The sequence below is a fragment of the Castor canadensis genome, chromosome 1, assembly GCF_047511655.1.
Source record: "Castor canadensis chromosome 1, mCasCan1.hap1v2, whole genome shotgun sequence".
Taxonomy (NCBI): domain Eukaryota; kingdom Metazoa; phylum Chordata; class Mammalia; order Rodentia; family Castoridae; genus Castor; species Castor canadensis.
In genome coordinates this window covers 139,675,470-139,691,424 of record NC_133386.1, presented here as the reverse complement: position 1 = coordinate 139,691,424, position 15,955 = coordinate 139,675,470, and the positions used below count along the sequence as shown (strand labels likewise).

General features: G+C 48.6%; 3 protein-coding genes across 8 annotated transcripts; 1 reads left to right on the top strand and 2 right to left on the bottom strand.

Moving 5' to 3' along the window:
- Nucleotides 1-193: 193 nt before the first annotated feature.
- Lamtor1 (late endosomal/lysosomal adaptor, MAPK and MTOR activator 1) lies at nt 194-5,390 on the bottom strand. Of its 2 annotated transcripts, none has more exons than XM_020174012.2 (5): nt 5,226-5,390; nt 2,042-2,187; nt 1,715-1,792; nt 1,268-1,394; nt 194-805 (listed from the first exon to the last, which is right to left on the bottom strand). In XM_020174012.2, the coding sequence occupies exons 1-5, from the start codon at nt 5,265-5,267 to the stop codon at nt 713-715; spliced, it is 486 nt and encodes a 161-aa protein (XP_020029601.1). In that variant the 5' UTR covers nt 5,268-5,390; the 3' UTR covers nt 194-712. The 2 variants fall into 2 exon arrangements, with proteins under 2 accessions (XP_020029601.1, XP_073940287.1); XM_074084186.1 differs by lacking the exon at nt 5,226-5,390 and adding an exon at nt 5,007-5,141.
- Nucleotides 5,391-8,438: 3,048 nt separating this feature from the next.
- On the top strand, nt 8,439-11,355 carry Tomt (transmembrane O-methyltransferase). The gene is made up of 3 exons (XM_020174003.2): nt 8,439-9,021; nt 10,112-10,308; nt 10,775-11,355. The coding sequence occupies exons 1-3, from the start codon at nt 8,694-8,696 to the stop codon at nt 11,093-11,095; spliced, it is 846 nt and encodes a 281-aa protein (XP_020029592.2). The 5' UTR covers nt 8,439-8,693; the 3' UTR covers nt 11,096-11,355.
- Nucleotides 11,356-11,706: 351 nt separating this feature from the next.
- LOC109693011 (anaphase-promoting complex subunit 15) lies at nt 11,707-15,508 on the bottom strand. Of its 5 annotated transcripts, none has more exons than XM_074084169.1 (6): nt 15,362-15,508; nt 13,503-13,557; nt 13,226-13,350; nt 12,632-12,691; nt 12,218-12,355; nt 11,707-12,123 (listed from the first exon to the last, which is right to left on the bottom strand). In XM_074084169.1, exons 3-6 carry the CDS (start codon nt 13,343-13,345, stop codon nt 11,950-11,952), a joined length of 492 nt encoding a protein of 163 aa, XP_073940270.1. In that variant the 5' UTR covers nt 13,346-13,350; nt 13,503-13,557; nt 15,362-15,508; the 3' UTR covers nt 11,707-11,949. The 5 variants fall into 5 exon arrangements, with proteins under 5 accessions (XP_073940270.1, XP_073940256.1, XP_073940273.1 ...); XM_074084155.1 differs by having other exon boundaries at nt 13,473-13,557; nt 15,362-15,507; XM_074084172.1 differs by having other exon boundaries at nt 11,707-12,071; nt 13,473-13,557; nt 15,362-15,505.
- Between the last annotated feature and the right edge of the window lie 447 nt (nt 15,509-15,955).

Here is a 15,955-nt window from a genome sequence, read left to right as displayed (position 1 = left end):
GTTATCTAATCTGAGGTTAGCCCAGGCCCAGTCTCAGGTAAGATCTGGAAACCCTGACCCTTTATCTCCTGGATTCCTCTTTAATGCCCCCAGAAGATGCCTCCTTCCCACATTTCATTACTCATAGACTCGAGTAGCCAGGAGTAAATAGGAGGGTAGTGGGCAGGACAGAGGGGCTGAACCAGCACACAAATGAATATATTTTCTTTATCGAGGGTGACAAACAGAAACAAAGACCAAACATGTAAAAACCCAGGGTGCTAGAAATGCAAACTCAACTCAGTTAATTCAAACTCATCTAGACCCTGGTCACAAACCCTAGTGAGGTGCCTATGAGCACCAAATCAGGGAGAGGGGGACAGGAGTGAATCTGAGGCCAAGAGAAAGGGTGAAAGGGGGGATCCCCCTAGGTCCTCTGGAGTTCACCCCCATGTGGTATCTCCACCTTCCCAACGACTGTGAAGACCTACCAGGCCCTGTCTTCTTGGCCCCCATCCAACCCTGGCTAGGGCTTTGAAGGCCAATCCCAAATGGTTCTACCCTCCCTTGCTCCATCCTCACTTGCTAGGCTTCTAGCTTCGCTCTTCTCCACATCTTCTCCGTGATTAGTAGTAGGTTAGGGTACTGTATAAGCCGCAGTGAGGCTGGGAGCCAGGAGAGGTGGGGTGGAGACAGGGGTAAAGACAGAAGAGCTGTCCAAGGACCCCTCTCTTCACGGGATCCCAAACTGTACAACCAGCTCCTCTTTTGCATCCACGCGGATCTGAGAAAGTGCACTGTAGGCATAAGCAGCTATCCTGGAGACCTGAGGCAAAGGGGCCAGGGAGAAGAGGAACAGAAAGACACATGAGAGAGGGGATAAGAAAGGTGGGGATGGGGTGGGTGGGATGGCAATGAAGGAAAAAGGAGGGAATGGCAGAGGACAGAAAGCCAAAAAGAGCTGGGTGTGGTGGTGCACACCTGTAATCCTATCACTCAAGAAGCTGAGGCAGGAGGATCATAGAGTTTGAAGTCAGTCTGGGCTACATAGTGAGACCCTATCTTAAAAAACCAAGGGTTGAAGATACAGTTCATTGGTAGAGTGCTTGCCTAGCATGTGCAAGGTCCAAGCCAGAAAAAAAAGAATAAAGGTTGTAGGAAGGAACCAGGTAGGATATAAAAAAACACAAGGCAGGAATGAGCTGGGTCCATAGGCTACAAACTCTTCACTTCCTCTGAGGCAGGATAGGGTAGGACGGGTGTAGGGGTCAGGACAGGGTTAGCTCACCTGCTGCAAGTCAGAGAAGGGGATGGGTTCACTGGCCAGCACTTGGTGGGGCTGGCTGGTAAGAGATGGCAGCGGTGGCAGCTTCTTCCAATGGGTCAGGCTGCTACTTAAAACAGCCAAGCGGGTGCTGGCCAAGAGGGAGGGAATGGGAAAGAGCAGTTAGACCACAGTCCAGCCCAGCCTAGCCTCACTCCCTCAGGCCAGAGGAACAAGGTGACATGGAGTCTTGGCTCATCACAAACTCACTCTAGGTGCACCTCCCTTGGCCTGGCCACACACAAGCACATAGGGCAAACAGGGCTGACTTGAACTCCTACTGAGGCACCCAAATGATTTGTAGTCAGTCTCCTGGGATGCACCCAAATGAAGAATCTGAACTGCAGCCCAGGCTCTAAAACTGGAAAGGCATAGAGGGGAGGGATGGGCTGTAGTTAGTTCTTTGCTTACCTATACTGCCTTGCCCGGTCCATGTACTCATGCTGCTCCATGCCCTGGGAGTCAGCAGCAGACACATCAATGATGTTGCTTTGGGGAGAGGAGAGAGAGAACATGACAGGTGCTTCAGAGAGGCACATCAGAACTCAATGCCAAGTGCCAATGCCAGAGCAATCTGACACCAATGTCCCCACCTTTCCACTGAAGTAGGGCAGGGCCCAGACACCTTTTACCAGCGACTGTGTCCTGTTCCCATATTCTGGGGCTTAACTGCCTCTATTCCAGCCTTGGATATGGACAGCAGAGCTCTATCCCAGGCCTGGTCCTGTAAACACTCACCTGGCTGTTTTGGCAAGGATGGAGGAGAGCAGGGCCTGCTCATCTGTGCGAGTGGAAGGCAGGCTATGGTAGTTGGGCTCAGCTCCATTGAGGGCTTTGGTTGGGGGACTACCAGGGTCCAGCAACAGCTTTCGCTCTTCTCGGTCCTGAGAGATCATTAGGAAAGGAGAAGTCAATCCCAAGACCCTTAGCCCAACCTTCCTTTCCTAGAGTTCTCCCTTCAGATACTTTTATAAGGAATATCTAAAGTGCCCAACTTTATGGAATGTCAGGTAACACTGAGTCCCTGGACTTGCCCTTGGGGGCTCAGAAGAGTTGGTGGCCTGGGATGAACTACAGTAGAACCAAACAGTCCTAGGGGTCCTGAAAAGATGCAGAGGCACAAAATAGGCACAAAACCTCTCAGGTGTTCACCCTCTAGTCCTCTGATGCTCTTCTGTATGTGACTCCCAAACCCAAATAGAGTGTACTTGGTATATACTGACTTGAGATGAACCAGGGGAGCTGTTCCCTCCTTTGCCAAACCACCATACTTCAGTGTAGCCTGATTGAACTTCATTTTTAACAACCCTGTTACTACTAGCCTGAGCAAAAAAGCGCAACCCCCAGAGCTGATCTAGGACCAAACCACGTCTCCCTAATCCTGTATAATTGTATTTCTCCTTGTCCTGTTTCAGGCACTTGTTCTAATCTACTGCCTTTACTGAACTCAACTCTTCCTTGAACCCATCAGCTGCAAATCCCTGCTGGCTTTGTTAGCTGCAAATTGGATAAATAGACCCGATGGGGTCTGTCCAAGTCATGAAGAGCTCAGGACAAAGCCAAGGATGGGGTGGAGGGGAATCCTGGCTAATGCTGACTCACCAACCTTAAGTGCCAGACCAACAGCCTCAATGCTCCCCTCCAGGCCTTAGTTCCTACCAGACTTCCCTGCTGCTGGAGCCAGCGCCCCTACCCACAACTCCTGAAAGCCACTTCCTCCTGCCTTGCCTGCCCTGCCCCAGGCAGGCCCAGCCTTTCCACCTTGCTCTTTCTTCTCAAGCCTAGGTTGCCTAAATGGCCCCGGCCATTTGATCCAATACCCTGAAAGAAGCTATAAGCTTCTGCATCATCACCTCTAAACTCCCAGATACCTTTGCCTATCTTTCTCCTCCGTGTTAAAGAGATAGAAAGACAAAATATTTGCCAAAGATGAAACTATCTCTAAGGAAAGCTGGCTCATAGTGAGGCCCAAGTTTGCTTCCTATGTCCGTCCTTCCCCCAACACCACTTCTAACATAGCTTCTCTCTTCTTGAGTTCAAGAACAAGGTTATTTTTTGACTCCCAGGAGAGGCCATTCCACTCCCTTGAAAGTGCACAAATAATGTCACCACACACCCAAAGAATGAGTGGAGCATGGAATAGGTTCGTCACACCAAGGTTGTTCCTGAGTCAATGTACAAGGTTTCACTGTCTACCTCAGCACAGACCCATATGTAGCCTGCCCACACTGACCACCCATTCTATGGACATGGCTGGAAGAGACATCTTGGCCCAAAAGGAAGCACATGATGACATGGCATCAGAGCATTTCTCAGGTTAGGTAAATCATTTAGCCCATATGATTGCATGAGTCAAATGAGACAACTGTAAAAGCCCTTTGAAAATGATAATGTGTTGTACATTTCTTTTTATTATAATAAAAGGACAGCAATAAGAGTGGGATGGGGACTTGCTGAAGAACAGAAGAGGGCCTTTGGATAGTGAATGGCTTATGGCCTTTGCCACACAAGACCTCAAATCACTCATATTGATCAAGTGCCTCCTCTGGGTGTTAGAAATAAGAGCCCCATCAATGGGAAGGTGGAAATTCAGGAGAGCAGCAAGCCCAGATCTTCCTTCCAGCTAGAAGCTGGTATTCTTTTCCATAAGGCATGAATTCTTATTCCTTGAAAGGGACAATTTTCCATTCTGCCACAGCTCTCCCATCAGACAAGAACATTGCCATCTCCTCCTCTAACAGGCTAAGGTGAAATGAGGGGTACTGTCCAAGAAGCATGCTTAGCAGGCAAGGAAATGAGTATGTGTTCATTAGGTGTTTGGAGAACAGAGGATCAGGAGCCACTCACACCTTCCATGCAAATAAATTTTCCTGAGCTTAGTCCTTAACCCAAAATATCTTCATTGGGGGAAAAATTACTTCCCAAGTACCAGTGATATAATCTACTTTTGTGGCCATCTCCCCTATTAAACTGCAAGCTACTGGATGAAACCATTGTACTTGTCCCTGTGCCTGCTATGTGTTGAAAGACAGAATCCCGGCTTAGAGGTAATCAAAAAAGGTGAGTGGCTTCATTCTTGGAAAGATTTCCTCCTCAAAGGTGATCTGGCCAGGCAGGGCTGGTATTGAAATTTGGAGAAGAAAATGCACCAAGGGGAAGAGGAAGAATTTTAAAACTGTACAGGTCTCCCCAACCTAATCTTTTCTCCAAAGGGACCAGATCTATAGACATATTCTCAAAACAGGCACCCTTTAGCTAGAGGCATCAGGCAGGAGCTAGCTACACCGAGGCAAGCTCAACTGAGAACTAATGAGTTCTCCATCTCTCCAAATTAGCCAAAGCAAAACTCGATTTACTGCTTTCCAACTTCCCACACGCTACAATGTCCACACAGTGAATCCTTCATTGGCCAATTCAAAGGCGACCAACTTCCCAGAGGCCTTCTCTGACATCAAACCAGCAGTGACTTTACTTCTCCAACTCCAGGCACAGAGTGGCTACACAAATTCCTGATTCATCTCGAGAAACTGACTCAGAGCCTCACCGTACCCACCTCTACAATGGATTCGCTAAGTCAGCTAATAAAACAAGCAGAGGGCACTGTAAGTGGGGAAGGGAATGCTTCCCAGGGAGCTAGGCTGAGGATCCTTGCAGCATTAAAGGTTTGAAGATAGGGGCGATGGACGGAGAGAGAACGACTCACAAGGACGGCAACCCGCATAACCCCAGGCGAGGAGTGTTGAGAACTGGGGCTTTAACAGGATAGGAGCCCGGCTCGGCGTCCCCCCTGTAATCTGTCCCCTCCAGGCCTCCGTACTCGGTGAGCCCTGCAGTCCGGCTCCCCAACTCTGCAGGCTTTTTTCTGAGCCCCAAGCCCCAGGGTCATAGCCCTCACTCCCGAGCCCTGTCTGCCGCGTCGCACCTGGTCCGAGTCCTCATTTTCGCTGCTGTAGCAGCACCCCATGGCCGGGGTCGGGCCGGGCGCTCAGGCCGCGCCGAGGAGGGACGGCGTCCGTCAGGAGCCCTTCCGGTCACATGACCCGCGGCTGCCGGTGGCGAGCAACCACCCGTTCCCCTCCCCCTGCCTACCCAGGCCACGAGCCGCTAGGGCGCCGCTGCCAAAACCCCATCTTCCGGCCCCTCCCCTAACCACATGACCACCTCCAAGCAATGGAGAAGGCACACCCTGAGTGACAAGCACTAGACACGTGATGCGAGGAAAGGGAGGGGCGTGTCACCTGATTATCAGTTTCTAAACTCGAATCTTGTCCACCCTGGACTGTTGTGCTCTGGCTCCAAGGCCACCTTTCTGTGCCAGTGAGCAAAGTCATCCCAAGAGCTGCCATCATATACTCTTCCAAATGCCCTTCAAGAGGCGAGTGGCATCCAGGCCCAACGCTTCTAGAGCACACAGTTGGTGTGCAGTAGCCCTGGATGCTCAGTGTCTGATGGGGGAAGCTGGTAGGGCTTCCTCTTTCACAACCTTAAGTGAAGTAATGGTCAAACCTGGTAGAAGAGCTAGGCACCGCGTGCTGACCTTGTCCTCAGGCTTTTCTCGTCAAGCTGCTTTTTTACAGTAGCCATCAAAATATAATACACAAAGCTGACCTTCACCTCTTCTTAAAACTCTCCTGTCTTCATTCTCCAGCCAGCACCAAGGTGAATATCCCTGACATCCATGGCTTCACTCATAGTGCTGTACTTCTTCCTCAGTCATTGGGTCATGACTGTAATCCTAGCCACTTGGGAGGCTGAGATCAGGAGGATCTCCATCTCCAGAATAACCAGACAAGACTACGTATGGCTCAAGGGGTAGATAGAGTCCAGAGTTCAAACCCCAGTCCCACCAAAAAGTGCAGGAGACTTCCTAGTCCTGATTTTTTTGGAAACTGATTTTTTTTTCTTATACTAGAGATGGAACCCAGGACTTTCTGCATAAGGCAGATGCTCCAACACTGAGCTATATCCCCAGTCCTGTCTCACCAAATTGCCTAGGCAGGTTCAGCCTTCTTAAAAGCTGAGATTATAGGATTTATTATATGGCCCCTGGCTTCATCACCTCCATACATATCTGACATCTCTGTTCACTAGTAATGATGGCCTCCCACTAGCTGCTTAGTGCTATGTCTAACTTTTTTTTTCCTTTAGCCTACATTGTACAAAAGGGGTTTCACTGTGATTTCTATACATGCATATAAAGTTCTTTGATCAAATTATCTCAATTACTTTCTTACTCTGCCTTTCTATTTTCTGGGCAGATGTGTGCCTCTTGGGCCATTCCACCAGCCCTTGCCCTTGTTTTGCACACATGGTAATGCTTAATTCACTTTTCACAAATTTGCCACTTGAACCTAAATGTTAATGCCTGCTTTAATTTTTTTAAGACAGTCTCCATCCTGGCCTCTTAACTTTCCTGCCTCGTGCTCCCTGCCTGCTGAGATTACAGGCATGTACCACTATATTCAATTTTTCAGTCCTAAGCAACCTATTCTGTGATGAGTGTAAATACTAATAAAGATTGTGTTTCTCTAAAAAAAAAAAAAAACAAAAAAAAAACTCTCCTATGTCTTCATTCTCAATAGTGCATTGCCTGACATCTGCTTCCCACTCCATGGCACGGAGTGAGGCATGGGCGATGTGCTTCAGTAGCCATAGGGAAATACTTGGCAGGTTTTTGTTTTGTTTTGTTTTAGTGGTACTGGGGTTTGAATTCAGAACCTCATGCTTGGTTGGCAGGCATTCTACCATTTGAGCCACTCTGCTAGTCACTTGGCAGTTTCTTGATTGCCCTCCTGAACTTTACTTGTGCAGCCTGGCACAACAGGTCTGCCTGCTATGTTCAAGGTTCAACACAAAATTCTCCTGATTGCCTTCTCTGATCCCATTCTCTTAAGCATCTCCAGCTTCCCATGCTTAATTCTTCTTTTTTTTTTTTCTGTTTTTCTTTTTTCTACCCATGCTTAATTCTTATCCATTGTCATTCACTTATTAAATCAGCAAATATCTGCTGTCTACTATGTGCTACCCACTGTTCTATCTGGATAGGCTGCCTCTCAGAAAACAAATCCTGTACCTGTGAAGCATATGATCTAGTGACCCCAGCATATTCTATTCTCATTACCAGGAGTTCCTGGTGGACAGGGAAAGATTCTGACTCTTCTCTGTGACCCAAGCCCTAATACTTCCTTAGAGAAAATGTGAATTTTTAATTGAGTATACAATCTCTCCATCACTTTGGTTCATACCATGTCCTAATGCAAGGGATTGGAGAAGCCACCAGACCTAGAAGCATTTACTACTCCTCAAATCAAGACCCTGGAGTTCTGTTAAGTTTTTTGAGGAGTCCTGAAGGATAGGTGGCCTCTAAAGTTTGTCTCTTGGTCTGGTAACTTGAACTTCAGGACTCAGGTAACAACAGCAGCCTCAACATCAATAATTCAAAGTAGGTCTAGCTTCCTGCCTCAGGGTTATTACCTACAAAGACTTCTGTTCCGTGTCCTGTACTCCAATCTTCCCTAAGCAGGAGCCTCCAGCCCAGGTAAGCAGGGTCTTGTGGGTTCCCAAGCACATCAGTTCATGCCCACCATTACTCATTGATTAGCATCCATTTCTCTCAGTTTTAGTTCCTCCCCACAACAGCAGCCTTGTAAGGCCAGATGTGGAGAGGGAGCATGGTCCAGGACATAGAAAACAACCATTCCCCATAGGTGACCTTGGAAAATGCTGAGTGGGGGAAAGTGTGTGGTGTTTATGTATGCACTTGTAAAGGAATTTCTGAGCACAGGGGAGATAGGATTGGAGAACAAATATAGAATTGAGGAGTCCTCTCATCCCCCAGGAAGAGCAAACAAAAAGAGAGTCCTGAGTTGGGAAAATGATATCTCACCCAACCACCCTATGGTGTTTTGTTATTTTGAGTCAGGGTCTCACTATGTAGTCCAGGTTGGTCTCAAACTCAAGATCCTCCTGCCTCAGCCTCCCAGTGCTGTGATTACAGATGTGTCTATAATCCCATCAGGCCTATAGAGTGTTCTGATTGCCCTTTACTGAGGCAGAGCCTATGACAGTTAAGGAGCTTCTGACTGCAATGTTTGTCTGTTACACCATAATGGGTCAGAGAATAGGCAGACCGGCAGTATGATGGAGGAGGGATGAAGGGAATGAGTAGGGGGAGTAATGTGGAGATAGAACCATACATTGAGACTGAAAAAGGCGGCAGCTCGGGGTGCTAAACATGGACAGTATGGAGTCCTAGAAAAATATATAGGCCTGGAATCATACTAACCTGGATCCAAGTCCCAGTTGTGTGTGACTCCGAGCAAAAGACAGCTTTTCTCAGCCATGGTTTGTAAAATAAGAGCAGTGACTGCTACTGGTAAAGGCTGCACAAATGACAGGCAAATTGTGGGCATGGATTTTCTTCCTAACCTCGTTCCACCCTGGGACCCAGGCAGGGACCATGTCTCCTGCCATTGCACTAGCATTTCTGCCACTGGTGGTGACATTGTTGGTACGATATCGGCACTACTTCCGACTGCTGGTGCGCACAGTCTTGCTGAGGAGCCTCCGAGACTGCTTATCAGGACTGAGGATTGAGGAGCGAGCTTTCAGCTATGTGCTCACCCACGCCCTCCCTGGGGACCCTGGGCACATCCTTACCACTCTGGACCACTGGAGTAGCCACTGCGAGTACCTGAGCCACATGGGCCCTGTCAAAGGTCAGTGATCCTTTCCCTAGTTTTCTGTTCTAGGAAGTAACCCTCCAGATGGTAGAGAAAGATCTGGGCCATGCCTTACTGGGTAAATTGGACAGGTTTGTGATCATCTTTGGGTCTCTTTTTTCACATCTGGAAATGAAGGCCCTGGACTAAGACATTTATTTATCCAGCAAACATTTATTTTCACCCGCTTTGTACCAGGCATGTGCTAGGTGCTGGGGAAGGTCACAAAGATGAACCAGCCACAAATGCTGGCCTCAAAGGGAGAACAGTATACAGGGAAATACAGTGACTCACAGCTTTGTAATTATCTGTGGCTAAGTTTTTCTTCTCTACCATGGAGGCTTCCACATCTGATTCAGGATAGCTGTCTGCTTGGATTTATCTCAGTCCTAGCTCCCAGCACAAATGCTTTTAATCTTATTTTAAAAATTTAACCATAACAAAAAAAGAAAAAAAATTTAACCGGTTCCAAGATCAGTCAGATATTCCATGAACAATAAAAGGGGGGATGAAATTGGAAGCCTCTCGGGAGCCCAGAAGATAGGGTGGTTGTTTCTGCCTGGGCTCTCCTGGAGGAAAGAATATTTGCACTGAACCTGGAAGGACTGGTTTCAAGTTGGGCAGGTAGATGGGGTGTGGGAAGGGCAAAGCCAGTCACATACACAAATGTGGCATGAAGGAATAGCAGCAAAGCATGGTTGATTCTGGGCATAGTTCTTTAGGATAGCTGTGATACTGGACACAGGTGGGAAAAGTTGCGATCTGTAGTTGGTAAGGCAGGATAGGACCTGGTCTAAGAAGGTGCTGAATGCCAGGCTGAGGATCCCAAGTTCAAAGTTATAGGCCTTTAGAATCATAGGAGCCAGAGATTGATGGGTCAGATCTGTGAGACACATTTTTAGTGGCTGGTGTGAAGACTAGACTGGACAAGGCAGAGGGAGCAATGGAGCAGCCAGGGCTATGGTCCATGAGAATCCATGAGACCCCAGCTAGTTGGAGGTTGCAGTAAAGCAGGTGGGTATCTCTTTTCATCAGGGACCTTACATCAATATCCCATGTCTTCTACAAAAATCATCTCGCCCCATAGGACAGATCCTGATGCGGCTGATGGAAGAGAAGGCCCCTGCTTATGTGCTAGAGTTGGGCACCTACTGTGGATACTCCACACTGCTTATTGCCGGGGCCCTGCCCCCAGGGGGGCGCCTTCTCACTGTGGAGCGTGACCCACGCACAGCAGCAGTGGCTGAGAAACTTATCCGCCTGGCTGGCTTCGATGAGCGCACGGTCAGCATCCCCATCCCCACAACCAACACTGATTTCTTCTCCGCCACCTCAGTCCTTGTCCTAGCCAAGCCTCCCTTGTGAGGGACTCCTATTTAAGGAAAAAGAAGCAGTTCCACTTAGACAGCTGTGATCCTGGATGACGTAAGCTCCTGCCCTCCTGTCCAAAGTCATTTGCATTTATTTTCTGCTGAATGACGAAAGCAGCAGTTATGAGGAAGGTTTCAAGAGCCCAGAAAATCTGAGTCCAAATCTTAGTCTGCCTCTTGTTAGCTGTATGACCTTGGGCAAAGCTTTTGCTTGGGTAGAAGGGAAATCACAATACTCCTGACTTCTGAGGCTAGAAGAAATGTAAGACACTCTTGAAGACCGAGGCCAGTGCCTGGTGTGAAGTAAGCCAGATCCAGGTGGGGTCTAGAATGGGAAAGCAGTCCTTCCCACTCTCACTTCCATCTACCCATCCCCACAGGTGGAGCTCATTGTGGGCAGCTCAGAGGAAGTGATCCCGCACCTACAAGCCCAACATCAGCTGAACCGGGCAGACCTCGTGCTCCTGGCACATCGGCCCAGATATTACTTGCGGGACCTGCAGCTGCTGGAGGCCCATGCTCTGCTGCCTGCTGGTGCCACTGTTTTAGCTGACCATGTGCTCTTCCCTGGTGCACCCCGCTTCCTACAGTATGCCAAGAGCTGTGGCCGCTACCGCTGCCGCCTCTACCACACTGGCCTCCCAGACTTCCCTGCCATCAAGGATGGCATAGCCCAGCTTACCTATACTGGACCTAGCTGAGATCCAAAACCAGGGGTATTTACTGATGCCCCCTTACCCCACCCAAACAAGGACCTCAGAACATCCCCTTCCCTTCCTCTTTGGGGCCCAACATAAGCTGGACTCAGGGCTAGAAAGACTATCTTCCCAACTTTGTTCCCCTCAAACCTCCACACTGACCTAAAGCGTCAAATTTTATCAGATTGGTTGGTCCCACTGGTCCTCCTCCTTCTAGAGAGAGCCACAGACTAACAGCAAGAGGCCTGGGCTCTGTTACTGATTTTCTGGGTGACTACAATAGTCCGGCCCTGTTCTGAGATTTAATCTACTCTCTTAATACTAAGGCAGTTGACTGAAAGAGCCCACAGGGTTTCTGGCTTTGGGTCTGAGAAAGTCTTCCTTCCCCAGCCTATGCCACTCTGGGCAGGATCAAAGGAAATAGCAGGCAATGACAGGCCCTGCAAGAATAATTGCAAGCTGGGCAGAGAAAATGGTACAGGAGCTTGGACCCACGTTCCCCAACCCTGGTCCATTAAGTTCACTACATATCCCTTGAATGTCCCCTCCCCAAAGCCCAAGAAAAGATGCTGGATTCCTCTGGGCCCCACCAACAAATAGGGAATAGACATGGGGAAAATAAAATCAGTCCTGTATCTTTATTAAAACAGGGTTAGAAAGGGATCCAACCTGGCAACCAAAGGGTGAGGTACCAGCCAGGAAGGTGGGGTAGACTCAAGCTCTGGGGATTCAAGAGCAGAATGATGACTTGGGAGGGGCCAGGGAAACCAGGTTCTGGCAGCAGCTGAGGAAGTGCCCGGGAATGAGCTTTTAGGCAGTAGGTCCATCAGCTGGTTCTGTGGGCTAAGGAGTTGGGGTTAGGGTGCAGGGTAGGTTAGGCTGGCCTGGAATCTCCCTGAGGCCACCTTGCCTTGTCTACCTAGATCATCCACTGGTCCTGATCCTGTTCGTTGCCTTCCATGTCCACCTGGAGAGGAGGCTGGGTGTGGGTGGGAAGGAGCCTCAGCCAGCTTCAGCCCCTGATTCTGCCCCTGGGTGGATCCAGGGCTTCTGTACCCTTTGACCATTAATCGTGTCAGGGACAGGTGCCCAGGAACAAAGGCCCGCCCCTATTTCCCTACCTACCTCATTGACCTCTCCATCATCAGGTGACTCATTATAGTCATTCATCTCATCCATGTCCTGCATGTCCTCATCATCCTCTGAATCCTCTTCACTGTCTTCATCATCTTCATCATCTTCCTCTTCCTCATCATCATAGTGCTGATGGGGTAGGGGAGAGCCTGTAGGCCCTTCAGGGCTACCTGGACCAGTTCAAAATCTGGCCCACTTGGAGCCTCCCTCTCCCAACTTTACCCTCCTCGAGTCTGGCAGGCTGGTGGGTGATCTGCAGGACCTTATAATTAGGCCCAATGCCCACCCCCTTGAGCTCTGCTTTTTAGTCTCTACCCAGATTGAGAACCACAATTGCTCTATATCAAGGCTCTGCTTTGATCCAGTCTGGACCTTGCACAGGCTCCATCTGCTGAAGCCACTCACCTCTGAGGCTGGCTTGCCAATAGGTACCAGGTTGTTGTCTTTCTCTGCGATGCTTTGGAGCTGTGAAGGGTGGAGGGGGGAACCAGGGCCAGGGCCCAAGCAGAACAGGTCAGGGTCATGGGACTGGCCCACTCTACCCCCAAGAAAACTTCCTAGTGTTAGAGAGAAGCTCCTCCCAGTTCTCAGGAAGATTCAATTCCTTTCTGTCCTGTCATCTGCTACTTATACAATTGATCCAACTACCTAAACTCTCTGGGCCTTGGTTTGTTCATATAGTTATGGTGAGAGTGAAGTGACAAGCTTGGCTGGAAGATAGCATCTTCTAGGTCCTCTCTAAGTATTACACTATTAATACCCATGCTTTAGGAAAAAGAGCTTGGGCTGAGTCTCAGGAGTCAGTGCTCTAATCTGACCCAGAAGTCCCATGGTCCCCCAGCAAATTAGGGCACTGCAAAGATGAGAACCTTGGTCCCCTGGCCTCCCAGCCTATTCCAAGCTCAAATCAAAATCCTTTTCAGAGCACATCTCCAAAGTTCAGGTGGCTCGTGGCCCACAGAACAGAAGAGGGGCCCTCTGTGCTAGGTACTCACTCACCCAGGCTTGATGCTGCTGTTCTTGCTGCTGCAGCTCTGTCTCCTCCACACAAGGTCGGTCCAGATTAAACCAAAGTGTCTCAGTCACACGGGGGAAGAGTGAAGGGAACAAGGTGGACATGGCTCCTAGAGTGAGGGAAAGTGTCAGATGATTATCTTTGGGGAGTTTTTTATTTCGCTGTAATTTGATTTAGGGGTGGGGTGGAGTGGAGGTAGCAGAGAAGCATTACTCTAGGGATCTGACAGACCTGGGTTTGAGTCCTGGCTCCACCACTTACTAGATGTTTCACTTTGGCCAAGTCACTTAACCTCTCTGGGCCTCAGTTTCCTCATCTGTAAAATGGGGATAATAACAATTATACCATCCTCAAAGTTATTCTGATAATTAGGTAAAATAATGGATAAATAAAGCTGTAGGCTGTCAAGGAGGGAAGAGACTGGAAGCCAAGTATAGAGATAGAATCTAGGATACAGGGGCTGACAGAATGGCTCAAGTAGTAGAGCACCTGCCTACCAAGTGAGAGGCCCTGAGTTTAAACTGAGTACTGTAAAAAAATAAAGGTCTGGGGCTGACAGAGTGGCTCAAGTGGTAAGAGCACCTGCCTAGCAAGCGTGAGGTCCTGAATTCAAACCCCAGTGCCTCCAAAAAAAGTAAATAAAATAAACAGAATATAGGCTGACATTATGAAATTATACAAAATGAAAAGTAGCAGAGCTCTACTGAAATTATCTTTACCTCCTCCAAATCCTAAAACTTACTTTTTACTTCTTACCACACCCATCCAGTACAAAAGTTTGGGACACCAACCACCTTTCTCATGAACTCACAGTAAATGGGGTGACAGGGGAAGTGTTTACATCACATGCAAGTGTTCAGTAAGACATTCTAGAAATCATAAATAAATGAATAAATAGATGGAAAATTGAGTTGATGAACTAGATGTAGAAGAACAAATAAAATCATGTGTGTGGGTTGAAGTTGCTAACCAGGAAGGTCCCAGAGAATCTGAATTAAAACCCTTCAGCTCTGCCGGGCGCCAGTGGCTCACACCTGCAATCTTAGCTACTCAGGAGGCAGAGATCAGGAGGATTGACATTCGAAGCCAGCCCAAGCAAATAGTTCAAGAGACTATCTCGAAAACACCCAACACACACATAAAATGAACTAGTGGAGTAGCTCAAATGGTAGAGCGCCTGCCTAATAAACATGAAGACCTGAGTTTAAACCTGAGTACCGCCAAAAAAAAAAAAAAAAAAAAACCTTCGGCCGGCGGGTGGCTCACCCTGTAATCCTAGCTACTCAGGAGGCAGAAATCAGGAGGATTGCGATTCAAAGCCAGCCCCAACAAATAATTCCCAAGACCCTATCTCGAAAACACCCATCACAAAAAGAGCTGGTAGAGTGGCTCAAAGTATAGGCCCTGAGTTCAAATCTCAGTTCCGGAAAAAAAAAAACAAAAAAACCCTCCAGATCATAGACGTGAAAACTTGAGACCCAGCGACAGACAGAGAGGTGTGTCGGGGGCTAGGCTTAGAACTCGCGCAGGGAAGAGATCTAGGCACGGCACTGGAAGTAGAGAACAGAAGAAAAGGATCTACATCTTCTCCACCTTTTGCCCTAATTTATTTGAGCGACCCAGAAACACTGCTGCCATTCTCTGGGCCAAAGCTTCCCACGCTGTGTATCAGGCACAACAGCGCCCACCCTCACATCCCAGAAGTACTGACAGGCCAGAGAAGCTGCATCCTAAAACCCAACCCATCGCAAAGCTACCGCCCATCCCTTGCTCATTATGATAATAACTGCAGGCTTGACCAACGAGAAGAAGACATGGGCGGGACTCGGACAGCAGTTTGTCCTTATACAGTTGCTAATCTAGAAATGAGCGGGGCCTGGGTAGAGCCAATTAACTGAAAGAAATGTTAGGTGACAGGAAGTGACACCAATGAATGACGGGTCTTGTGTGATGGGGTGGGGCTTAGTTTCGAGGAAGCGGCCAATAAGCAGGAGCTGTTTAAGAGGAAAGGAGTCTGAATATGAAGGTCCTGAAGAGACGAGTCAAAGTGATTGGGTTTCTTTGAGGAAAGGAGGAAAGAAGTAGCAAGGAGACGGCCGCAATCCTTCTTCTGTACTTACCGCGCCGGGAGGCGGCAGCCGGTGGCGACCCGGAAGCGCTTCACCTGGCCTAAGCGGAAGGACCCACCAGAATCCGGGACCCACCAAACGCATGCGTCCTTCGTTTCCTTTTGTTTCCCGCTCCCGCCCACGGGACCGGAAGTGGCGTTAACACACCTTCGCACGTACTACTAGGGGAAGGAAATTTGTCGCTCCTACCTATTGGTCCCGCTATGAACCTCAGCCAATGGACCTCTCCAGCCTCGCCCCTCCATAACCGCCCATTTAATCCCGCCTTTCTATCACCAGACAATTATGTAATTCCGTTTTTAAAATGGTTCTCAGCAACCTGCGGTGCCCTGAGGTCTTCGTCATCCCTTCGTCCCGGGAAAATCTGCCTTTACCCCAGAATCTCTGGGTGATTTTACGCCTCTCCTGTCTATCCCCTCTCAGATTCAGTTTCCCGTTTCAACGTGTTCATTCTTTTTTTGTGTGTTTGGTGTTAGGTTACCAACCTAGGACTATAAGCCTACTAAACAAGTGCTCTACAACCGAGCACCCTCCCTAGCCCATACTCATTCTTCTATGTATGCCTTAAACAAAAGTAGTTGAGTC